The 26,805-nt window shown below is 42.8% G+C and overlaps 1 protein-coding gene and 1 long non-coding RNA gene across 2 annotated transcripts; one reads left to right on the top strand and one right to left on the bottom strand.

The window, feature by feature from the left end:
• Positions 1-279: 279 nt before the first annotated feature.
• On the bottom strand, positions 280-8,986 carry LOC149440705 (uncharacterized). The gene is made up of 2 exons (XR_016307525.1): positions 8,890-8,986; positions 280-651 (listed from the first exon to the last, which is right to left on the bottom strand). It is a non-coding gene; the product is annotated as an uncharacterized LOC149440705 (long non-coding RNA).
• Positions 8,987-9,106: 120 nt separating this feature from the next.
• On the top strand, positions 9,107-26,526 carry LOC149440704 (ADP-ribosylation factor 6-like). The gene is made up of 2 exons (XM_089658208.1): positions 9,107-9,248; positions 24,252-26,526. Exon 2 carries the CDS (start codon positions 24,281-24,283, stop codon positions 24,806-24,808), a length of 528 nt encoding a protein of 175 aa, XP_089514334.1. The 5' UTR covers positions 9,107-9,248; positions 24,252-24,280; the 3' UTR covers positions 24,809-26,526.
• Positions 26,527-26,805: the final 279 nt, after the last annotated feature.

Below are 26,805 nucleotides of genomic sequence, written 5' to 3'. Positions count from 1 at the left end.
CAATCATCATGTTCACATGATAGCGCAATCTTTCTTGCTCGAGTAAAGACCCAGTTAACGGGACATAGGGCTGGGTGGAAAGGGGTTAATTAATAAGACAAAGAGATGGAAAACTGCAATCTTCCTCCATTTGGGGAGTAGGCCCAACAACATTAATGGGCTATAGTCAAAAAATTGGCCTTCATGGGGTGCACTTGCCTTGCTGCCCTCACAAGACTGGGGAGGTCTAGGAACACTGCAGTAATGATAAACAAACAGAGGGCACACCAGCCTAGTGCATTATCCTTTAAAATTGTAAATTTATTGTATAAAAGTAAGTATTCTACTCAAAACATCATAAAAAGGTGCAAATACATCTCATGAGTACATCACAAACAGTCCGCAAAGCATTAAGTTGTACAGAAACGATGGAACATCTAAAGGCTGATGCGTTTCGAGGACTTATCCTCTTCTTCAGAGCCTATCTTAGCTCGATAGAGGGGCAGCTGCTGGCTGTGTGTGTCAGAGCGGGCTGTGTAAAATTCCCCTCTTTCTCCTGTTCGCACTCCCTCCTGCCAGCAAGGCAATCAGCAGGAGGCTGGAGGAGGATCATGAGGAAGGAGCGCTGTTCCATGGAGGCTATGGGACTTGGACTGCAACACCCAGGATTCCCTGCAAGCAGGAAGAAAAGAGGACAGTGCATTTCTGAGCATTTACCAGAGGTCTGGGCAGGTTAGTATGGGTAGCCAGAGAGTGCAGACCTGTTGCTGGGGTCTGTACATTACACCAGAATGAGTACAGACCTGCTGTGGAGAGCTAAGGCTGGGACTGAGTCACAGTTAGTGTCTGTGTGCAGTTTTTAGAGCTGGGCAGACATTGGAGCTGAGTGTGCCTACATGAGCGAGAGACTGAGCACCCAGGTTATTTAGAGAATCACAGAGAGTTGCTATGTCTTGGGACCCGAGCTGGGGAGACCTCTTGCCATGTGTGCCCGCATCAGAAAGGACCTGATTGTGAGGACCTAATCGTAAGGACAGAGCCTTCTGGGACAGCTGGCAACTAAGTGCATTGGACCAGATCTCTTGCATGCCAGGAGTGGTGAGCAAAACTACCAAGCTTGATCCCTTATTGCCCACAGTTAATGCCAAGCTCCTTACTTACCAGCCTATCAGCCATTGTTTGAGACAGTCTTAAGTGTACAACTTCGCGTGCACCACCTCTCAGATGGGCCCCAATGATAGCTGGCTTAGTACTGTTAAAAATGTACCAGGTACTTTATAGCCACCTCCATCAGTACCACTTGTCAGGAACACATGCACCCAACTGTTACAGCTGTGTGCATGGGTCGACATTTATTTTTGGGTTAGTTAATGCTGATATTTTAACCCTTTTTGCATCAGTAAAATTTGGTTTAGCATCGCTGCAGTTCAGTTGATTGCCATGTTATGGGTCAGTGTTCACCTTATCTAGTACAGTATCTTTAAACGTGTTCAGTTACTTTACCTATTTACTAATTCATGCATTGTCTAACTTGCCTTGCCATAATACATCTATTTAAAGCACCATTAACCACTTGTCCTCAAGAGGATTTACCCCCCTTCTTGACCAGGCCATTTTTTGTGTTACGGCGCTGCATTATTTTAACTGACAATTGCGCGGTCATGCAACACTGCACCCAAATTCAATTTATGTCCTTTATTTCCATGAATTGAGCTTTATTTTGGTGGTATTTGATTGCCTGTGCGTTTTTTTGTTTTTTTTTTGTGCTATGAAAAAAAAAGCCTGACAATTTTTAGAAAAAATTTTCTTGACTTTTTGCTATTAACTAGCTGCCGACCACAGATAGCCGAATGACGGCTGCACTGCGGCCGGCCAGTTCTGAGTGGACGTCATATGACGTCCTCCCAGAACGCGCTCTCCTGCGCGCCCCAGGGGGCGCGCACCCGGCGGACACAGCTGATCACGTGATGTGGTAAAAGGCCAATCACAGCGGCCTTTTACCACGTGATCAGCGGTGTCCAATGACACGCTGATCAGAGGGAAATGCAAGTGCCGGTTCTCGGCTGCACTTTCCTCACGCTGTCAGATCGTGAGGAAAGTACTGCCGAGAACCGGCAGTTGTCAGAGCGGGGATCGGCACCAATCATCAGGGCACTGATGATCAGTGCCCTGATGATCGGTTCCCAGCAGTGCCACCCGCAAGTTCCGCCCACCTGTGCCCAGCAGTGCGCCCACTAGCTCCGCCCACCTGTGCCCAGCAGATCACCCACCAGTGCCCAGCAGTGCACCCACCTGTGCCCAGCAGTGTCACACACCTGTGCCCAGAAGTGCCACCTACCTGTGCCCAGCAGTGCCACCCACCTGTGCCCGCCCACCAGTGCCACCCACCTGTGCCCACCCACCAGTGCTGCCCACCAGTGCCACCCACCAGTGCTGCCAGTCAGTGCCACCAGTCAGTGCCCAGCGGTTGTGCCAGTCAGTGCCACCAGTCAGTGCCCAGCAGTGATGCCAGTCAGTGCCGTCTATCAGTACCCATCATCAGTGTCACCTATCAGTGCCGCCTATCAGTGCTGCATATTAGTGCCGCCTATCCGTGACACCTCATTAGTGCTGTCTATCAGTGCCGCCTATCCGTGCCACCTCATTAGTACTGCCTATCAGTGCCCTTTAGTGCTGCCTATCAGTGCCCATCAGTGCCGCCTATCAGTGCCCATCAGTGCCGCCTCATCAACGCACATCAGTGAAGGAGAAAAATTACCTGTTTGAAAAATGTTATAATAGAAACAAAGAAACTTATTTTTTTTTCAAATTTTTTGCACTTTTTTTATTTATAGCACAAAAAGTAAAGCGCCCAGTGGCGATTAAATACCACCAAAAGAAAGCTCTATTTGTGAGAAAAAAATGATCAAAATTTCATATGGGTACAATGTTGCATGATCGCACAATTGTCAAAGTGCGGCAGTGCTGAAAGCTGAAAATTGGCCTGGTAAATAAGGGGGTATAAGTGCCTGGTAGGCAAGTGGTTAAACATGTCCAGTAAAAAAATTTTTAAAAATAACATTTCGACATAAATTTAGGCCAAAATGTATTCTGCTACATGTCTTTGCTAAAACAAATCCCAACATGTCTAAATTAATTGGTTTACATGAAAGTTATAGTGTTTACAAATGGCGGTATATATACACTGCAATTTCATTATTTTTTTTAATTTTTACTAGTAATGGTGACGAACTTATAGCGGGACTGAGGCAAACATTCTGACACTGGGGGGAACCGACTTGGTGTCACTGACATCCCCAGTGACACCAATAAAGTGATCAGTGCTAAAAAAAAAAAAAAAAAAAAAAAAAAAAGCACTGACATTGTACAAACAGCACTGGGCTAGGGGCGGACTGACCATTTGGGAACTCGGGCACTGCCCGAGGGCCCGGGGTCAGTGGGGGACCCCATGAGATGCCCCTGGTACCTTTCATAGGCTTTTTTGGGTGTGGTTTAAGTATGGGCGAGGACACAGGGGCCCCATGATCCCCTATTGCCCGGGGGCCCCATGAGGAGTCAGTCCACCCCTGCACTGGGCAGGAAGGGGTTAACATGTGGGGTTGTTTTTCAGAGGTTGGGCTTGGCCCCTTAGTTGCAGTGAAGAGAACTCTTAAGGCGTCAGCATACCAAGACATTTTGGACAATTTCATGCTCCCAACTTTGTGGGAACAGTTTGGGGATGGCCCCTTCCTGTTCCAACATGACTGCGCATCAGTGCACACAGCAAGGTCCATAAAGACATGGTCGAGTGGGTTTGGAGTGGAGGAACTTGACTTGCCTGCACAGAGTCCTGACCTCAACCTGACAGAACACCTTTGGGATGAATTAGAGCGCAGACTGCGAGCCAGGCCTTCTCGTCCGACATCAGTGTCTGACCTCACAAATGTGCTTCTGGAAGAATGGTCAAACATTCCCATAGTCACACTCCTAAACCTTGTGGACAGCCTTCCCAGAAAAGTTGAAGCTGTTTAGCTGCAAAGGGTGGGACAACTCAATTTCGAACCTTATGTACTAAAACTGGGATGCCATTAAAGTTCATGTGCTTCCAAAGGCAGGCATCCCAATACTTTTGGCAATATACAGGTGAAACTCGAAAAATTAGAATATCATGCAAAAATTCATTTATTTCAGTAATGCAACTTAAAAGGTGAAACTAATATATGAGATAGACTCATTACATGCAAAGCAAGATAGTTCAAGCCGTGATTTGTCATAATTGTAATGATTATGGCTTACAGCTCATGAAAACCCCAAATCCACAATCTCAGAAAATTAGAATATTACATGCAATCAATAAACCAAGGATTGTACATAGAACAATATCGGACCTCTGAAAAGTATAAGCATGCATATGTACTCAGTACTTGGTTTGGGCCCCTTTTGCAGCAAATACTGCCTCAATGCGGCGTGGCATGGAAGCTATCAGCCTGTGGCACGGAAGCTATCAGCCTGTGGCACTGCTGAGGTGTTATGGAAGACCAGGATGCTTCAATAGCGGCCTTCAGCTCTTCTGCATTGTTCGGTCTCATGTCTCTCATCTTTCTCTTGGCAATGCCCCATAGATTCTCTATGAGGTTCAGGTCAGGCGATTTTGCTGGCCAATCAAGCACAGTAATCCCAAAGTCATTGAACCAGGTTTTGGTGCTTTTGGCAATGTGGGCAGGTGCCAAGTCCTGCTGGAAAATGAAGTCAGCATCCCCATAAAGCTCATCTGCGGAAGGAAGCATGAAGTGCTCCAAAATCTCCTGGTAGAGGGCTGCGTTGACCCTGGACTTAATGAAGCACAGTGGACCAACACCAGCAGATGACATGGCTCCCCAAATCAACACAGACTGTGGAAACTTCACACTGGACTTCAAGCATCTTGCAGTGTGTGCCTCTCCATTCTTCCTCCATACTCTGGGTCCTTGGTTTCTAAATGAGATGCAAAAGTTGCTCTCATCAGAAAAGAGGACTTTGGACCACTGAGCAACAGACCAGGTCTGTTTTTCTTTAGCTCTGGTAAGATGCTTCTGACGTTGTTTATTGTTCAGGAGCGGCTTCACAGGAGGAATATGACATTTGAAGCCCATGTCCAGGATCCATCTGTATGTGGTGGCTCTTGATGCACTGACTCCAGCCTCAGTCCACTCCTTGTGAAAGTCCCCAACACTTTTGAATGGCCTTTTCCTGACAATCCTCTCCAGGCTGCGGTCATCCCTGCTGCTTGTGCACCTTTTTCTTCAACACTTTTCCCTTCCACATAACTTTCTATAAATGTGCTTTGATACAGCACTTTGGGAACATCCAACTTCTTTTGCATTTACCTTTTGAGGCTTTCCCTCCTCATGGAGGGTGTCAATTATGGTTTTCTGCACAACTGTCAGGTCAGCAATCTTTCTCATGATTGTGATTCCTACTGAACCAGACTGAGAGACCATTTAAAGGCTCAGGAACCCTTTGCAGGTGTTATGGCTTAATTAGCTGATTCGAGTGGGACACTTTGAGCTGAGAATATTGCACCTTTTCACAATATTCCAATTTTCTGAGATTGTGGATTTGGGGTTTTCATGAGCTGTAAGCCATAATCATTACAATTATGACAAATCACGGCTTGAACTATCTTGCTTTGCATGTAATAAGTCTATCTCATATATTAGTTTCACCTTTTAAGTTGCATTACTGAAATAAATTAACTTTTGCACGATATTCTAATTTTTTGAGTTTCACCTGTATTGTATGTCTTGCTAGTGACATAACGCACTGACGAGGAATACTCCTACACACTGGCGTTTCTTTTTTAAATATAATTTACAAAGAGGCCACCTATAAGACTGATCTTAAAGCAGATATCCGGCTATTAAAAAAAAAATCTTTGCCTCTTCTGTTCCTTTCCTGTTCCAGTTTAAGGTGCCACTTTTCTTCTGTTTAAAAAATGTATTACAGGTTAACAGAAAAGAAACCCTAGCAAGAAACAACATAGTTGGATTTACAACCACTAGTGGTATGGCAGATGACAAATGGTGTGTATGTGGTCCAATTTGCTCCGTCATTTTTACTGCCCAATGGGTTTGTAGACATGTGCAAAGTAGTCTAGGATGGTTGATAGGAACACTTCAACACATCCAGTGCAGTATAAACTTTAATGTACGCCCAGCCACCTTGGAACTCCTTTCACCCACAAATGGAATTAATCATCTTAATCACAGACACGATTACACCCATTGGCGAGTGAATTACATCTAAGGAGGAGTTCCCAGGTGGGTTCTGTGTGGTATCTTGTCCGATACAGTAAGGTCCATTTCATACAAGTGTTCAGTCTAAATCTGTCAATTTTTCAGATGGATCCAGATTTAAAGTGTTACTAAACCCAGGACCCGGCATTCACTCTATCTGATCTCCCACAGTACACACAACATGGAAATCCAATTATTTTAGTAAATATAAACTGCTAAAATATCTTTTCTCATCAACAGTTAGAGCAGTCTTGTGACTTCAGCAGAGCACTGGTTAAAGCTTGTAGAAGCAGTTTTCTTTCTGCTTTAGGAGGATGTGAAACCCCTGACCCTCTGTCTGGACAGTGCTAATTGGTCCTGTGCTGATCACATGCACTCTCCCAAGAACAAAAAAAAAAACCCTCTTTAAAATACACACCAAACTGAGCATGTGCCAACGGATTCAGTCTGTATCAGGTGGTCATTTAAAAAAGAGGAGGGGCAGAGAAGAAAGGAACAAACAGCATTTTTACACAATGCAGAGGATTAACCCCTTGGGTTCCACGGTGAGTATAACAAGCAATCTTTACTGCATATACAGACTGATTTTACTGTTGTGGGTTTAGTAACACTTTAACCACATGGATGGGAAGATGTAAACAGATGATCACCCATTTACTGTACATCAACCTACATCAATGCCCATTCAGGTCTGATTTTTTTAAATGGAACAAGACTGCATCTTTTTCCATTAAGACAGATCTGAACGGATGTAAACAGATACCATCTGTGTACATCCGTTTATGTCCATTTTTAGGCAAGAAACATTTTCTTTTATATCTCTGTCACCTCTGATTAGTCTCTGCAACAACTAAAAAATGGATGCAAAAACAGACAGAGACTGATGAAAACTGCACTGTATAAGTACCTGTAATAGAATAATAACTGAACTGATATAACTGAACTGAAGAAGACAGATGTGCAAATGGAATCTGTTTTTTCGTTGAAAAAAAAAAGTGACTGAACAGATGATGCTTTTATGAATGGGGCCTAACTGTTCAATCCGTTTTTAGTTTCTGGGCTCAATGATACAATCTATTTTTAGATCCTGGCTTCAACTGTTCAGTCTGTTTTTACAACCTGGGCTCAACTGTTCAAATCTATTTTTAGATCCTGGTTTCAAGGGTTTGATCTATATTTAGATCCAGGGCTCAACAGTTCAACCCATTTTTGAATCTTGGGCTCAACTGTTCAATCTATTTTAGATACACCTATAGCAAAGACATTATTCAACTTTGGTCAAAACTGCACACCTTGTTTTTATCTACAGACACTCCTTACCTGCATAGGCAGTTTATTGGTAAAAGTGAACTATGCCTTTAAGGGATAATTTAGATGTCTAAATCTACCTTTCCTCTAAAGCACAATCTGTTTTTGGATCACGCTTCAGAGGCGATGGACTGATAGTGAGGAGATGATGCGACGCCTCCTCACTGCATTTCTGTCTACAAATCTGCCACAACCATATACACTGAATGTGATCACAGGGTGTATGCGGCACTTTGCTGTTGGCTTGAATGTGTCACGTTCAGGCGGCTTGCTACATGCCCGGTAGATTTTGCTGCAGATGTGAGGCGAAGCATGGGGACAGCGGCATGTAAACACCTCCTTCCACTGCCTAATGCAGCTTAAGAGCCCATATGGAAGAAAAATATATTTGAAATATATTTTAAAAATATTCTTCCCAAATATATTGACATATATTTCAAATGCTACAATTTCGTCCATATTAAATATATTTAAAAAAAAAAAAAATTATATATATATATATATATATATATATATATATATATATATATATATTTATAGATAGATACATACATACTGCATGTTGAAATGTGTTTTTATTACAAAATATATGAACAATATTTTTAAAAATACTTTTCAAATATATTGTATGTCTTTAAAAATACAAATCTACATTTTTGGAATGCATTTACAAATATATGTAAAAATATGTTAAAATGACTTTTTTATATGTTAAAAAAATCTGAAGAATATATTTAAAAAATTTTTTTTAAAAATATATTTTTTAAAAACACAGTCTTCAGATTTTTTTAACATATAAAAAAGTAATTTTAACATATATTTGTAAATGCATTCCAAAAATGTAGATTTGTATTTTTAAAGACATACAGTATATTTGAATTGTAATTTAAAAAATATTTTTCATATATTTCGTAATAAAAACGCATATCAACATGCAATATATCTATATATCTATATATATCTATATATATATATATATTGCATATGGCCAAAATTGTAGCATTTCAAATTTTCAAATACATGGCAATATATTTGGGAAGAGTATTTAAAAAATATATTTCAAATATATTTTTCTTACATGGGGGGGGGGACATACATTTTTACTGTCTCCTAACACCTCTAACAAGACAGCCGCAAATAAAAAAGTCACAGTTTCAACTACAGTCTGTCCAAAAAAAAAAGTTTTGGTTTCAGATATACTTCATAACTAACGCATAGAACACTGAATTTCCATAGACTTCTGAATGCCAAACATATAATGAATTCAATCTGTGTGTACGATGATTATTACTATATACAACAAAAATGTTATTGTCTGAACGCAGGAGCCATATTGCTGTAGCCTTACCTGCAGTTCTCCCCAAAAAAATGTCTTCCGCTGAGAGACGGGATCACGCATGCGTACTTCGGTGGATAAACCGGTCTTTTGAATGGGCTGTGTGGAGCTGGATGCCGGGAAATGCGCAGACGCAAAAAGGCTGCCGACATCTACAGCGCATGCGTGAAAGGTCTGCCAAGGCTGAGGTTAGAGTAGTGCGCACGCGTAGAGAGAATACTATAGCCGTATTATGGTAGTCTGTTGGGTGGGAGTGGTTTTGCGCATGCGCCGTTGGTGTCGGTGTGGTGCTGCCGCCCGCGCCCTTCCGATTCCGGGACCAGGAGCCGGGGCAGCGAGGAGCCAGCATCAGCTGTGACACGGGGAGCCATGTATGTGCGGATTTCTCTGTGAAGCCGGAGGTTTGGGGGGGACTGGCGGAGTGTGTTGTGTGTGTGGTGAGGAGGTGTCCGCTCTGGGCTCAGTGCTAGCACTGTCTGCATTGTGGTGACACTGGGAGGGGGGCCGGCTGTGTGACTACAAGGGGATATGAACTGTGAAGAATGGACGAGGCTGTCTGTACGGGAAGGAATACAACACTGGGGGTGAGGGGGGGGGGTCTATTGCAGCTGATATCCATGGTAACCAATCAGCTTCCAGCTTTTGCTTGTGCATTTAAGCTTTGAAAACAAAAGACAGCAGCTGATTGGGTGCCGTGTACAACTGCTCCAGCTTTAGCAAACCCCCCTCAGTGTATTCAGCTGTCTTCCTGACATTTAAAGTGCTATTAACCCCACTAGTGCCATGTCCTATGCGATGGCTGCATTGGTGGTGTTCCTTGTTGTAGGTCATTTATTTTCGCCTGATGATCCTGCCAGTAACACACGTCCTGTCTTAGCCCTGGTTCACATCTGTGCGGCCTGCGCGGGCACGAAAGCCCATTCATTTCAGGGGTGTGGACATTTTTTAGTCCAGGGACTAAATCGGGGTCCCAGTCTACTTGTCCCCCATGACAATCATATAAAAAATTTTTTTTAACCCAAACCTTAATTTAAATCGGAGGAAATATTAGGAATGTCTGGAGCTTTTAAACCCAAAAGGCGCTTTATGGTGACTTAAACGTGTAATATTTTTACCATTGCGCTGTTTATCTCCTCCTCCCCTCCCTGCCTGTCTCCAGTACCGCGCCCTGGGACTAGCAGGGAGGGGAGAGACCTTGCAGTGTAATGAGCACTGATTGGCTGCTCCTCAGGAAAGGGGAGTGTCCGGCTTATCCTTTACCCGTTTCGCTGCCAGAACTGTTTTTGCGTTTTTACACAAGTTTAACCTCTTCACGCTGGCCGTACGCAAATGTGCGGCCTCCCGGCATCTGGGCATACACACCGAGCGGCCGCACATTTGCGTTCTATTAAAGAGGAACATATGTGCTGAGTGCGCCCATGTCCAGTACACACGGAAAGGTCCCGATCTCCTCTTTCAATTGGGACCTTTCCTGATCATGTGACAGCCCTGATGGTGTGTCACGGCGGTCACATGACCCTAAACCCCACCCCGCCTTCTGGCTTCTGAAACCCTTAAAGGGCCGGGAGGTGCCGGCTCGAAGGGGTTAAAAAATCATTTTAAGCCAGAAGATTACACAAAACTCCCAAATATATATTTTCTGAAATCAAAGACCCTAGAGAATAAAATAGTGGTAGTTCCAATTTTTATGTCGCACGATATTATCACAAAGGTAACAGAAAAAGCAATAAGCTACCCTATTTTTTTGGTAAAATATAAAAGATGAGGTTGCAGCGAGTAATTAGATACCCAACATGGCAAACCTTAAATTTGGGTGTGCTCATGAAATGGCAATGAACTTCAGTACCCTATATTTTCTATAGGTGACACTTTTAAAGCCCCTTATAGGACATGAGTATAGTGTACGGAGGAGGTCTCGTGCTAGAATTATTGTTCTCATTCTGGCGTGTGCGGGGATATGTGACGTGTATCACAATCGACGCTTTCATACGTAGGCGCCCCAGCATGCGCTTTTACATTTGTACGTTCGTACAGGCGCACCTCGGTTTATGAACGCCTCGGATAATGTAATTTTCGGTTTACATAGGAAAATCCATTGAAAATAATGCCTCGGTTTAAGAATTATTTTCGTAATACGTAGTGTATGTTGGTGCTGATTTTTAAATGCAATTGTCGGCTTTTTTTTTGTTTTAATTCTTCACTATAGCTCACAGAATTAGCTGTCACTATGGTCCCAGAAAAGAAATTTGCACTGTTTAGGGCCTGCCTAAAACTAAATTGAAATGTGACTTCAAAATTAACACTGCTTTTCAGAGGGTGGTAAGCAGCAACACAAGTCTTAAAGTGATTCTAAAGATATATTTTTTAAAATTTTAATTAACCTCTTCCCGTCGGTGGTACGCTTATACCACCGACGGGCCAGTGGGCCTTAATGATGAGATTCCACATATTTGAGTACTAGAATGTAAACAGAGTTGTGCTGAGAGCATGGGCCTTTGCAGTCAGGAGCTTTCTGATCATGTGAGAGCCAATCACGATGGTCACATGATCAGAAACCTCTTAGCCACCTTCAATCTGGACCATTTCTGACACTTTTTGTTCACAGGAAGCAAAAAGGTCTTTCTTTTTGCTAGAAAATTACTTACAACTTACAAACATTATATATATATATATTTTTTTTTTTTTAAAGCAGAGGCCCTAGAGAATAAATTGGTGGGTTTCGCAATTTCTTATGTCAGACAGTATTTGCTCAGCAGTTTTTCAAAGGCAATTTTTTGGGGAAAAAAAAATACACTTTTTTAAAATTTTAATGCAAAAAAACCCAATACATAATGCAATTTTTTGTAAAATATAGAAGATGTTACGCTGAGTAAATGGATACCAAACATGTCCTTTAAAATTGCGCACAACCGTGCAATGCCAACAAATGACATGAAGTTTACTTTCCATAGGCAATGATTTACCACTTTAGATTTACAGAGGAGTTCTGGTACTAGAATTACTGCCCAGGATCTGAGATTCGCACTGATACCTCTCGTGCTGTTTAATCGCTGTTTGTGTGAGTGTGAGACCGACACACGCATTTGCCTTTGCGCGGAAGGATGGTGGCATTTCAATTTTTTAAAATTTATTTTTATACTGTTGCTTTAATTTTTTTTTTATCACTTTTATTGCTGTCATAAGAAATGTAAACATGCCTTGTGACAGCAATAGGCATGTGACAGGTACTCTTTATGGAGAGATCTGGGATCTAGAAGATCACAAATCCCTCCTCTGCACTTAAAAGCATTCAAAACCCTAAGATCTGTGTTTTTGAATTATTTTATTTGTTTGCAAATGGTACCGTTTATGTCCCAGTAAACCAGAAGAGATGTCAGGTCATTGCTTCCTGTTTACTAAAACGGAGAGCTGTTCCATAATTCCAGTAAAAGCACAAAATCCAGCAATGTACAGGTATGTCGCTGACCAGGAAGTAAAGGGCCAGGAGGTTACGGGGTTAATAAACATGTTATACTTGCCAACGCTGTGCAATGGTTTTGCACAGAGTGGCCTCAGTCTCCTACTGGTGCTTCTGGCTCCTCCCCCTTGCTGAGTGCTCCCATAGCAAGTCACTTGCTATGGGAGCACTCATGTGGGCTCGCTCCCAAGCTGTGCACTCCCATTGACACACACAGCGTGGCTCAGTCCTGCCCCTGCTCTCTCCCCACTGACTGTGAGTGACAACAGCAGGAGCCAGTGGCTCTTGCTGCTGTGTCTGAGCAAATGAGGAGGGAGAGACCGAGGGTAGCCACAGCTCTCATGCACAGTGCTGGTTCGGGATGGGGCTAATGGAAGTATAAGGAGGAGCTGCAGACAGAAGATTTTTACATTCATACATAGAATACAGGAAGGTAAAGGAAAAAAAACGTTAGAACCACTTTAAGCTGAGTATACACAATAGAATTGTACTCGACATTTTTGGTTGTAGGAATGTTCATTTGTTTTTCTAGTAATTAGTGGGGTAAAATCAATGTTCATTTTCAACTGCAGTGACGAGAAAATTCAAAAGAGCAGGATGGAGAATTTTTCTAAGTGTGTTGTTTTATTCAGTAATGTCCATTCATTCCACAATCCTATATTGAAAGCAAACAAAACCTTGAACTACCTTTTGAGCGACATTTGAATAATCTGAGAATTTTTGTCCAAATTCTCATACAAAATCCTAGTACCCTGCTCACACTTCATAAACAGTTACAGCAACAGTTTTTTTCAAGGTTTTATATTATTAAAAGCTGATCATTGTAAGAACCCCCGCCAGTGTTAAATGGTTTGTCTCAACCCTCTAACTTCCACTTTTAGTGGACAGTTAAGTCTGTTAAAGGAAGTTGAAAAATAACTGTCTTACTGGCTGGATCACCAGTTGAAAATAAGGAAAGTCTAAAAATACCCCAAAAAACAATAAAAATAGAAAACATGCATCACAGCTAAAGCCGGCCATACAGGGATTGAAATTCTATAGGTTCAGTAGGAACCGGTCAAATTTCGATCCATGTATGGACTTTGATTGTACAGAAGTCGATCCACCATGGAGGTTTATCACCTCCAACTGCTAGTGTAATCAAGCCATTTTCTTTGTTTTTTCATACTTTCTTTTTTATTTTCACGTTGGGCAGGGGTGCGCTACCATTTGTGGAGCGAGGGCTACGTCAGTGATTTGGTAATTGGTCACGGGCCACAATGTAATGAACTGGTTCAAAGCTTAACATTTTTTTTAATAGTATAATTAACAATTTCCACCCGCAACTGCTGCATGCCGGTGGGAAGAAGAGGAGGAGGATCCGGCTTTTATCAGTTGCGGGAGGAAAATGGAAAGGATTGGTTCCTACATTCGCCGCCCCTCCTGTCCAAGTGTAAAACAGAATGTAGCAGGAAGGCTGCACGGGCCCCCTGGAGCATAGGGTGAAGTCACTCTCTGATGTTACACCAGTAGTTGGGGGGGGAGGGGTTGTGTATGTGGAAACCCCCCCCCCCCCAAATTGCGAATGTAAAGCCATTACTGTCATGAGCCCCCTATAAGGCTGCTTTCAGACTGTTGCGCTTCAGTTTACCTGCACCGTGGGTGCTGCACAGTGCACCTGCGGCTTTCCTGAAACTTAGCTGCGCTTTGCCATAGACTTCTATTATATCTTGTGGGTATGATGCACTTTCTGAAAGTGCACCAAAACACCTGCATTCAGTTTGAGGTCGAGGGCCACCTCAGAGGGCTCTGAGGGCCACAGGTTGAGCACGCCTGTCCAAGGGTGACACAAACCTACTGTATCTAGGAGGAGCATGGTTGTCACTATAGGAAGGAAGCGTGTTTGGACTGTATAACACCTCTTCTCTCTATAGCATGGGGGGAGGTGTTTTGTAGCCTATGGAAAGCGCAGGGAACAATGCTAATTGATAACATTTCAGAGGCAGAGGGTACAGGAAGTTAGCCACTTATTAGATTTCTGGCCATGTGAACAGCTATTTTTTTTTTAATTGAACAAATATACTCTGAGATTGTAAGCTCCAAGGATCAGGGCCCTCCTATCCCTCTTGTATTGAAGTGTATTGTTGCTGTATTGTCTCCCGTTATATTGTAAAGTGCTGAGCAAACTGTTGGTGCTATATAAATCCTGTATAATAATAATAATAATATTTAAAAAAACTTTCAATGGGAAGACCCAAAGGGAGCAAATAAGAGAAATTTGTTAGATTTCTCATACACTCTAAAGCCATACTCTCGCACAGTTCCCCCTCACAACTCTAATCACTAGGATGAAAAAAAAACAACCCTCTCCAAATGCCCTTTTCACTTAGTGTTGCTAAATCCACAACCGTAAAATCAGTCTGTATATGCAGTAAAGCATGCTTGTTATGCTCACTGTGGAACCTAAGGGGTTAATCCTCTGCATTGTGTAAAAAGGCTGTTTGATCCTGTCTTCTCTGCCCCTCCTTTTGTTGAAATGACCACCTGATACAGACTGAACCTGTGGTCACATGCACATGCTCAGTTTGGTGTGCATTGCTAGAGAGGTTTTCTTTTTTTTTTTTTTTTCTTGGGAGGGTGCATGTGATTAGCACAGGGACAATAAGCACTGTCCAGACAGAGGTCAGGGGTTCAACAGCCTCCTAGAGCAGAAAGAAAACTCCTCCTACAGGCTTTAACCAGTGCTCTGCTGAAGTCACAAGACTTCTCTAACTGCTGATGAGAAAAGGTATTTAGCAGTTTATATGTAGTAAAATAATGTCATTTCCATGTTGTGTGTACTGTGGGAGACCAGATATAGTGGATGCAGGGTCCTGGGAGACCAGATATAGTGAATGCAGGGTCCGGGGAGACCAGATATAGTGAATGCAGGGTCCGGGGAGACCAGATATAGTGGATGCAGGGTCCGTGGAGACCAGATATAGTGAATGCAGGGTCCGGGGAGACCAGATATAGTGAATGCAGGGTCCGGGGAGACCAGATATAGTGAATGCAGGGTCCGGGGAGACCAGATATAGTGAATGCAGGGTCCGGGGTTTAGTATCACTTTAGGTCCTGCTCACATAATGATCTGGCCCCCAGCCCTCTCCTCTTCTATTTATTTCCTGCTTGGGTCCTTCTTCTTAACATGGACATTGTACTGTTGGATGTTCAGCAGTGGGGGTCCTCTCAGGATCTAGACGAAAACTGTCAGCAGAGGTGTGGACACATGTATCATTGCAGTGCTGGATTAGCAGTTGTCCGAATGAGTTAGTGGAAGGGGGGGCAGAAAAGGAGTTGTTCATAGTGAGGCTTTTATGTGTATCTATAGGCCCCTGGTGTCCACCCTGTAGCCCTTTGGCATGTATTATGTGACCCTCAGGGGTCCCTGCAGACACTTGTCAGTTTTATCTTGCCTGGGGGGGTTGCTCAGGCAAGTGGGGTGGCTCTTCCCCCCTGCTGAGGGGGCACTCGTATCCTTTCTCCTGAGCCGCCTGTGTGTTTGGAAGATGCTTCCTCCTCACTGGCTATGATTGACAGCAGGGGGAGCTACTCTGTCAGCCAATGAGGAGTTAAGACCCGGGAGAGCCGTTGCTCTCATGTACATTGCTGAATCGAGATTGGGCTCAGGTAAGTATTGGGGGGGGGAGCTGCACTCTGAAGGTATACTAACTGCATACTTGTCATACTGGACTTGGGTCATTAATTAAAAGTAATAAATGGCATCCCCTGTATTTATTTCATGACAAATTTACTTTAACGATATTCTGTTAGTTTGCTCGTTCTCTTACGTTCTGTTGCTCCCATCATGGGATAGTATGCACCTATGTCCAGTAGGAAGGCTGGACTAGGCGGAGGAAGGCACTAGCTTTGAATAGGATCTGACATGGAGCATACATGGGGTCAGGGCTCCCAGTTTCAATAGAGGAACATTGTGGTTGGTGAGGAAGGCGAATGTAAGTATCAGTGGGGCAGTTCTTTTGGAGAAAAAGTTAGGTTCTCTTGTATGTATAGTATAGACTGGTTCAGGTTGTCTCAGTTTAGAGGAATAATGGTGGACCAATAGACTAGATGCAAAAACAGTCATGGAATAGCAGGGTGTTGGAGCTGAAGAGTTTCTGTAGAACATCCAGTCTGTGCTACAATAAATTTAGTATATGTATATATCCAGCCTTACTCAACCTTATTACTCCAGAGCAACCTTTGAAATGATTTTCAGATCTCAAGGAATCCCAGGAAAAACTAGTCCATTGGGGGGTCTTTGGGAAAATGTCACTTAATGTTGGTGGTGGTAAGTGAGAAGAAAGCCACCCTTTCAGGGGTGGTCAGAATGACACCTATGCTGCTGGCTCTGCTAAGTGGCATTGAACCTGAAACTATGCAGGCAACGTTAGATGGGAAGTCAGTTAGCCACAGCTCAAGAAACCCCTAGCAAACACAGGAAGAACCGTAGGAATTCACGGAACCCTGGTTGAGGATGACTGATATAGTCTAATGAACTGTTTACTTTCAAATGACCACCCTTTATGGTGTAAATTCAGTTTGAGCCCCTGTCCACAGTATGAATCACAACTACTGCACCACAATCCTGTGCAATTCACATGAGATTCAGTGCCTTGAGATTTGAGCCCTTTCATTTTGAATGAGCTCAAATTGCCCCACATGGCACCAAAGATGTACATACACCTTTTTTGGAGCCACACTGCAACTGGATTACATGGTCGTTTTGTACAATGCAATCCGGGGCAGGAAATGCACTTTTGTATTGACACCCGCAGCAGATCACAAAGGTAGTGCAATCTGATTGTGCGGCGGGAAATGTGCAGGGATCGTGGCATTTCCTCGCAACGCATAAGTGTGAACCTAGGCTTATACCAATGCACACAGCAAAGTCCTAATAAAAATGGGAAACTTTTTGTATAGTGATCTAAGATAGCAAGGGTTGGGAAAAAAAAAATAATTTTTTTTTTTTTTTAAAGCAATAAAGCTGTGTCATGCATAGGTACCCAGGTTAATGTTAATGACACTATTTATTTAATAAGTGGAGCATATAAATTTACTGTTTAAACAACATCAAACACCATGTAAAGCTGACAATGCATTACATAACAAAGGCATCAACTGAGCAGTCTTGTCATTATTTCCAGCATTAGTTGTTGCACTTCATTGCTAAATGTACACTACATATACGTCAGTGCAGCAGAGTATATTTCTGTCCCAATAAGGAGAATTTGTGAATGCATGTGTTATCTCTACCTTTTAGTGATTAATACTTTGTGGGTATTATTTATGCTGGCTGCACACATGGCAGTTCAAAGTTGAATCCCATTACCAGCAATGGCCCTGTTCTAATCGGTGCGACTCAAGTTATAGCAAGTTTGCAAAAGGTTCCTGTACTATTTTTGTGTGACTTCATTGCGACTTGCATGGACGTCCAGAGGCAGACTGACCATTTGGAAACTCGGGCACTGCCCGAGGGCCCGGGGTCAGTAGGAGGCCCCATGAGATGCCCCTGGTACCTTTTTCATAGGCGTTTTTGAGTTTGGGCAAGGACATGGGCCCTATGATCTCCTATTGCCCGGGGGCCCCGTGAGTTGTCAGTCCACCCTTGTGGACGTCTGTTAATGAAGTCGTAATGAGTGGCAGCAAGCCACAATGAAGTTGCACAGAATAATCGGCTGTCAAAGTTGCGCAACTTTAAAGCCACGTTGATGTGAATCGGGGCTTAATAATGAATTAAGACAACTTGCTACCGAAAGGTTCAGTCATTTCATGGTTTCCATGTAAAGTCTGTGAGGGTAGATTGCACTAAAAGAAAAGTTCTCCTTTCTGAACATGTTATACCTGTAATTAGTATATTCATGTTCAGCATCCCCCACGTGACCTTCTCACTTCACCCGCTGTCACAATTTTAAAACAGCACGGCGCGGCTTTGCCCACAGAGCCGCGTCATTCATTCAGTTACCTCTGAATGAATAGACTACGAGTACCATCAGCCATTGTGGCTGTCAACGTGTAGTTCTCAATGAACTGTGAGGGCGCTGGTGAGTCCTTTAGTTCATCGATCTTTCTGCTGTCAAGTAGCTGCCAGTCCGTACAGGAGGTATGGGCTGACGGCTATCCTGATTCTGCTGGAGCCTGACATTGCACCCGTGATCTATTGTTCAAGGGTGCAATGCTCTGTAGGCTCCTTAGAAAAAAAGATAATAAATGCACTTTTTTTTTTACCTGCAAAAAAGGTGAAGTTATTTTTTTCAAAAGGTGAATGTATCTTGTAAAAAAAACCTCACAACCAAAACCTACAGTCATTTCATGGTTTCTGTATAAAGCCTTCCATGGTAGGTTACATTAAGGACATAAAACCCTTTTATTCAAATGTATTTCTCATTGGCCACAAGGGACATCAATCCACTTTGAGCGCACCAATTGCCTTCGGAAATACTTGTAAAAGTAGTAGTGACATCATCGCTGTGCTATAGATGTGTTGTGATTGACAATCTGGTTTTATTTTCTATATGTTGTGCTAGAGGCAAGATGGCTTCTCTCAATGGGGAAATAACTTGATCCACAGACTGGAGAAGATTTTTTATTCTCTAAACCTGCAATAGCAAGTTGATTAGAAGCTGAAATAATTATAATGTTGGACATTGCAATATGTAAATATATTGTGCATGTCAGTATAGATGTAAGACTTGCAAACACCATCTAACCTCTGGCTTGCTCAGATCAGCTGAAGTTGCATGTCTAGACATAAGGAGGGGTAGAGAAGGATGATATCCATGGTGCTAGGATGCTGGGAGCAATAGTGATCTCCAGGGAAAGTCTGGAAAGTCAGTGCTTTGCCTGAGAAAGCGTCGCCAGAAGATTTAAGGAGGGGTTGGGGAGTACCCACAGACATATCATTTTCTTGATGGAAGATTGTCTTGTCAGTGGGCACTTTAACCCTTTCGCTGCCAGAGCCATTTTTGCATATGTTTAAAAAAAGTCATTTTAGGACTGAAGATTAGATAAAACCCCCAATATATATATTTTCTGAAAGTGGACACCCTAGAGCAGGGGTTTTCAAACTTTCCATACAAAGGGTCAGATTATTGTCCTTCAGACTTTTGGGGGGGCTGAACTGTGGCCATTGGGAGTAGAAAATACTCTGCAGCCAATGGGAGTAAACAATACCCCATCATTTGTATTAGTGAGAGGAATAGTGCCCCCATTATTTGTATCAGAGGAATAAATATTACCCCATTATTGGTATCAGTGGGAGGAATAGTTACCCTTTTTCTGGTATCGGGATTGAATAGTGCCCCATCCTTGGAGGATAATGCCCCATTGTTGATGTCACTTGGAGGAATAGTGCCTTGTAACAGTGGGAATGCCCCAAGGGCTAAATAAAGAGAAGCAGAGGACCACATCCGTCCCCCGTGCCGCAGTTTGGAGACCACTACCCTGGAGAATAAAATAGTTGTAGTTTGTCACACTGTAGTACTGCAAAGGAAACATTTCAGTAAAAAACACACTAAAGTGAATATTAAGGCCAACAAACTAAATCAATTACCCACATTTTGGGAAAGTATTAAAGACGAGGATGCACCGAATAAACCGATACCCAACATGTCAAACCTTAAATTTGTGTGCACTCAGAAAATAGCTACAAACTTCAGTACCCTATATTTTCTATAGGCGACACTTCAAAAGCCTTCTATAGGTCATCAGTTTGGAGTTACGGAAGAGGTCTGTTGCTAGAATTATTGGTTTCATTCCGGCGTGCACGGCGATATGTAATGTTTTCATGCTTAGGTGCCCCCGACCTGTGCGTGTATGGTGTGATTTATATGATTGGGTCTAACTTTAACTTTTTACAATTTAAAAAACATTTTTTATTTTTTTTTCATCACACGGGGACAAAAAGTCCCCTGTGATGATTTTTGGTTCTCTTTAATGAGACATTCCGAGTCCAAAAAACCCTGCATGTTTATTTTGTGCTCCACTGAATGTAATGAAATGCAGATTGCATTGCAATACATTCCTTCCCAGCTATGCTAGCCAGGGAAAGTGACAGGGGGACCCAGAAGTGACGTCCTGCAGTCACTGTCCGGGTCAGCAACAAGCCACAAATCTGCTGTCCCCAAACTCCTTTACCTGGCGGCACCCGCTATGTTGGTCCCGGGCCCGCAGATGGGCAAGTGGAGCCTGGAATACATAGTGGGGGAGGATGGGAGCCTTACCTGGGGTGTGTGGAAGCAATCAGGCGGCAGCATAGCCACCCAAATGCTTCCATCTGACATGCAGGAGTCTGCCTGTCAGATTTACTCACAATCCGGATGGCTGCAGCCACCAGCAGCAGTACGCAGACTGGGAGAATGAGAGCAAGCTCTGCACTAATCAGGCTCTGCTGCAGTAGCTTGCTGAGGAGAGGGCAGAATGATTACCTTATCAGTGTGCTGCTGCTCCTTCAGTCATCAGTCTGTACTATGGCATGGAGCAGGTCAGGACCAAACTGTTTCCTTGAAGTGCATCCGTCATGAGAAAATATGGGGGCTGCCATTGCTGCCCTCCTTCTGAAAATGAATGCAAATTTTATTTATATTATTATATATATTTTTTTTTTAAAACAAACATGTTATACTTATATACTCTGTAATTATTTTGCACCCGGTGCTCCTCCTTCTCAGGTTCGCCATCAGCGCTCCTGGATTCCTCCCCCAGTTGGCTTTGCTATGGGGGCACTTGTGCAAACTCTCTCCTGAGTCAGCTTTGTGTGTCCATAGGCTCTCACTGCTGTCTCTGAGGAGGGAGTCGCTGCTCTCGTGCACAGCACTGGATCAAGATCGGGGGGAGCTGAACTCGTAAGGTTTTTACCCTTAATGCAGAGAACCTGTAGGACCTTTTACTGCTGTAGAGTTACAGACCCAGAATAAGCATGCTATGTAAAGTGTCAGATTTCATATCTCTATACTTTTTTCTAAGCGGGTCAGAAAGCCATGAAGCCAAACCAATAGTGTTACAGCAAAGGCAGCATAATTAATTTTGTCATGACAGGTCTGCGGAGAAAAAGTTCACTGACCTGGCTGTGCTGTCTGGCAGGGGGTACCTAGATCACAAAACTTGCTGAACAATTGCAAAGACTTGTGACAGGTAGGACAGTGCACACGTTTGTATTGGCTTTGCTACAAAAAATATATTGAAATTTGAAATTTTCAGTGACTTCTTGTAATTTTCTGATAATACTCTTGTTACTTTTTGTCTTTTCACATCTAAATGGTTGTCTGAAATGGTCAGATTACCAAAAGTCATGCTCTGTAAAGGAGAACAAGCTTGCATGCATGAGGGCACATGTTTTGACTGATCAACAAAGAAAAGCCTCCTGCCCTTTCTATACAGTGAAGCCATTGTCCTCCCTCCCTCCCTCCCACTGTTAGCCATACACATTAATATTTCTCTTTTTTAGCCCTGCAGACTGAGTGAGAAAAATCAATAGATTCCCCAAGTGTGGATAGAGGAACCTCTTGCCGTCTGTTGTATTCTGACAGCCATTGCTCCAGCAGCTGTCAAGTTTGTCAGGCCAAATGGTGTCAGCATGCCCAACCTTGGCTCAAAATTTTCTAATTTAAGAGGAATCGTCTGAAATTCGGGCCGTGTATGGTCAGCGTTAGGCCTCATTTACACTTGTGGTTGGGGGCAGTAAGGACGCATTGTTGAGCCACATTTTTACCACCACCTCAAACCACTCCATTGCAAAGATTATCCCTGCTGTCTCTTTTGGTAGACAGTACCACCCACTTAACACATCTCAATCAAATGAATGGAGACACCCCTTAGACTTGTGCAGTGCACACGGCGGCAGCACATTGGTGAGGGGGTAAAGGGAGTTAAAACAGACCGTGAGGATGCAATATAACGCTTTCACACTGCCTGCCAAATGCCCCTTCAAGAGCAATCCAAATATAGATCACTCTTCAGAGGGCACTGCATGTGTTAATGGGACCGAAGAGTGGTAATTGTCTCATGTTTTGAATTTAGAACTGTGTGTGAGAGAAGACTGCTTAATTTGGTTAGAAGAACAAGTGTAGAATTGTGATTCGTAAATTTTATTTACACAGGTATTACAGAATATCAAACTTTTAGTTCAAGTTAACCCTATGCTGTGTATACCCCACTCTTCATATGCACATACATACTCACCGGCCACTTTATTAGGTACACTTGTTCAATTGCTTGGTAACACAAATTGCTAATCAGCCAATCACATGGCAGCAACTCAATGCATTTAGGCATCTAGATGAGGTGAAGACGACTTGCTGAAGTGCAAACCGAGCATCAGAATAGGGAAGAAAGGGGATTTAGGTGACTTTCAACATGGCATGGTTGTTGGTGCCAGATGAGCTGGTCTGAGTATTTCACAAACTGCTGAGCTACTGGGATATTTGCACATCCTTAGGGATTACAGAGAATGGTCCGAAAAAGAGAAAATATCCAGTGAGCGGCAGTTGTGGGGACAAAAATGCCTTGTTGATGTCAGAGGAAAATGGGCAGACTGGTTGCTGCTACATTCTGATGGTAGGGTGAGAATATCTGTAAACAACCTGAAAGCATGGATCCATCCTGCCTTGTATCAACAGTTCAGGCTGGTGGTTGTGTATTGGTGTGGGGGGATTTCTTGGCACTAGCAAGGTGTACCTAATAAAGTGGCTGGTGAGTGTACATGCATACTGATTTCAGCAGGAACGTTGGATTTGGTGGAGTCCCAATTCTCCTCCAAATTAGTGGTTTTATGCAGTACTACACATGGATAGCCTTTTCTCCGTTTGCCCCAATTAGGAAGCTGTCTGCTCACAGTGAAATGGCTTTTCCACTGGGGTCCTATGAACAAAAGCCTTTCAATGCACAATACTGTACAGCTTAGTTACCTTGGAAGGGCAACAGAGCATCACCATGGCCATAGCTTCTGGTCAGGTAACTCACTTATTTGAGAAATGTAGAAGGGGGTATACATTAGGGTTGATTTTATTAAAACCAAAGAGTGTAAAAATCTGGTGCAGCTTTGCATAGAAACCAATCAGCTTCCAGATTTTACTGTCAAAGCTTTAGCCCTCATGCACACGGGACGATTTGATAACGCTGGTAACTTTAGCTGTGTAAAGTCACGTTAAAAACGTGAGTATTGCAGCTTTTTTTAGTGTTTTTGCATTACCATTTAGCGTTTTTAGGGTTTTTTTTATTTTTTACAAAAAAACCCCCATTTTTTTTAGGGGGGGGCAAAAAAGTCCAAAAACGTTGGTTTGCAGCATTTTGCTGCCTTTTTCAGCGTTACAGCATTTTTACAGCTAAAAAACGTCCTAGCCAAAAAACATTGATTACAGTCTGTGTGCATGGACACATAGGATAACATGCTGGGGGATTACTAGCTGTAGAAAAAAAACGTCAAAAGCAGCTGTAAAAATGTAAAATATGCATGAGTACTAAATGAGCAAGCTGAAGTTAGAAGCTGATTGGCTATCATGCAGAGCTGCACCAGATTTTGCACTCTGCAGTTTTAGTAAATCAACCCTATAGCATAGAGAGTGAGGGAATGCCATTGGTGTAAAGCTGTATGGAAAGTATTGTTATCCGTGAAAAGGGTGCACACAGCACAAATTCCTGATGCCTACCAAGAAGTCTCCTGATGTAGGGGCCAAAGAGTGTAATGAGCTTAATAGTTCTGTACAAAACAGTGCATGGCAAAGGTTATGCTCTGTGCACCCGAAATGCTGCATTTATCTTTCTAGAAAAGGTATTTTAGGTGTTGTATACACTCCAGCAAGAAAGTGGACATTTGAGTTCACTTTGAAGTGCTCTATGTGTTGAAATTTTGGTATTGAATATGATTTGAATGAAATTGACTGTGTCTTCTCTTCCTCACCAGCCTATGTGTATGGACTCTAAGCCTCCATCATGGGGCATATGCTATCCAGAGTGTTCGGGAACAAAGAGATGCGAATATTAATGTTGGGTCTAGATGCAGCCGGGAAGACTACCATTTTGTACAAGCTGAAGTTGGGCCAGTCCGTCACCACCATTCCCACCGTAGGTTTCAACGTGGAAACCGTGACCTACAAGAATGTCAAGTTCAATGTGTGGGACGTTGGTGGCCAGGACAAGATCCGTCCCCTCTGGCGGCACTATTATACAGGCACGCAGGGCCTTATATTTGTAGTAGACTGTGCTGACCGAGATCGTATTGATGAGGCACGGCAAGAGCTGCACCGCATAATTAATGACCGAGAAATGAGGGATGCCATCATTCTCATTTTCGCCAACAAACAGGACCTGGTGGATGCCATGAAGCCACATGAAATCCAGGAAAAGCTTGGACTAACTCGTATCAGGGATAGGAACTGGTACGTCCAACCGTCTTGTGCCAACACCGGAGAGGGACTCTATGAGGGCCTCATGTGGCTAACTTCAAACTACAAATCTTAAAGTCTTCTTTTTATGGTGGTTATTTTTTTTTTTTTTTTTAATATATATGATTTTTTCTGTAATTTTAACGGCTCACTAGAGGAGCTTTAAAGGGAGTATTCCTTCTCAACCAAATCTTGGTGGCCCATTTTGTTCTAAGAGTTAAAGGGAGATTTTTGGCGCTGCTGGGCTGCAAAGAACTTGCAGGATACTGACAGCCCCTTGCGATATCTGCCTTAATTAATAGTGTAAAGGGGTTAACATAAATGAACATTCGATCTTCCTTCAGACCTCAGCAGTCACATCTTTGTCTGCTCCCCTGTACTGTTAATGAAAAGGGCTGGTAACCTCTGCAGCAAAAACCTTGCAACAGCCTGGCAGTAAAATCATGTTCCACATGGGGAAGATTTAGTGTTACATTATCATGGATGCATCCTCTTCTAGTGTAACGCCTCATACCAGACCTGTGCCTGAACTTTATAATGCTTGGCGGATGTGTTTTTTTTTTTTCATCAGCAAAATCTGTTTTATCTGATGCCATTTTCATTAGTTGATAATTAGTCTGATGTTCAGTGCATGTTGCCATTTTGGGAGCAGAATTTGGATTTGTTTACCCTTTAACACATTCCTGTACTAGCATTCCATGAACCGTTATTGACTGTTATTTTTGTGGTTGATATTCTCCATCCATGTTTCTTTAACGGTGCTTCCAATCTTTCACTTCATTCCACTGTTCGTGGTAACAAAATGTGCCCGTTTAAACATACCATTTTGTAATCTTGTGTAGGCATGTAGAGGCCTACAGATCTGTACAAAAGGGTGGTCTAAACAGTTTGTCTCCCGATGCTCATATACTGGTACTTGCAATGACCTGATTCCAGGTGACGTATCTATGAGCCAGGTAATCCAAGGTATTTAAAAAAAAAAATAAAGAGCACTTTTTTTTTTCCCCCATTTTTGCAAAAAAAAAGTCTATGCCTAAAACTGCCTGCTAGCCCCTTGATTGGAGGAGTATCTGGCAACTTATTTTTGTATAAATCTGTCCACCTCTGCCTGTTACATATTACATGTCTGTTACTGAGCAGGTGAAAAGATTGAGTCACGTTTGTTTTTGGGTGCTTTACTTATTACTAAGTTATGTTTTTGATTCCTAAAGTGCTTTAGTGCCTGCCATGCCACTGACCTCTTAATATTCTGTTATTAAATGAAACTCCCTACTTGTTTGTGGCGACCAAATTTGTGGCCAAAGCTCAGTTTAGCCAACTGTCCTTTTTGATAATAAAACAAGAATGACATAAGCCAACATATTTGCACTTGACTATAAAAATCAAGTCTTGGTGTTCATTTTTTTTTTCTTCTCTTTTTAAAGTCCATGTCCACATCGTGGCCTCTAGTATGGTGTTAAAATACAGTGTTAATTGTCAATTATGAGGCTGTCATACTTTAAGAATACTTTACTTTATTTTGTCTGGCTCAGTCTTCCAGCCTGACGGGCAATATTGTCTGACATAAGTCCTGCTACAATACTAATACATAGGTGAAGTGGCAGGATGTATTTCTTACTGACTTACGTTGCTGAGCTATGCAGACTCCCCTTGCTGTCTTTTTTTTGCCCCACCTTTCCCCTTTTCGCAAATGTTATTCCTGTTCCAGAATGTTTTACTTCCCAGATAATTTTTGTTTCATGTTGTATTGCTTAAAATTTCAACTGATCAATAAAAGTTCAACAATGCATCCAATGGTGTGTTACAAAGGATGTGTGTCAATATGCAACTAAGGTGAAAAAGAAAAAAAAATATCAAGGCCTTGTTCACACTTGACACTTAACACGCCTATAGAGTTAATGAGTTGTCTGTTGAGTTTTTTGCATCGCGTTAAGCCCTGACTCACACTAATGCGGTATGGTAAACGCAGCGAATCCTTTGCATTTCCCGCACCGCATTCCAATCGAACAGTGTCCATGCGATCTGGTACGGGTGTCAATGTGAAATGGGCAGCACAGTGGCTGAGTGATTAGC

The sequence above is a fragment of the Staurois parvus genome, unplaced genomic scaffold (assembly GCF_062004578.1).
Source record: "Staurois parvus isolate SC_StPar_1 unplaced genomic scaffold, SC_StPar_1.0 ptg001058l, whole genome shotgun sequence".
Classification (NCBI taxonomy): Eukaryota; Metazoa; Chordata; class Amphibia; order Anura; family Ranidae; genus Staurois; species Staurois parvus.
Note: the sequence above shows the minus strand (reverse complement) of the source record. Positions and strands in the feature narration are given on the sequence as shown.

What these genes read in the sequence shown, in the direction of transcription:
- LOC149440704 (XM_089658208.1), top strand. Translation starts at nt 24,281, where the DNA reads ATGGGGCATATGCTATCCAGAGTGTTCGGGAACAAAGAGATGCGAATA.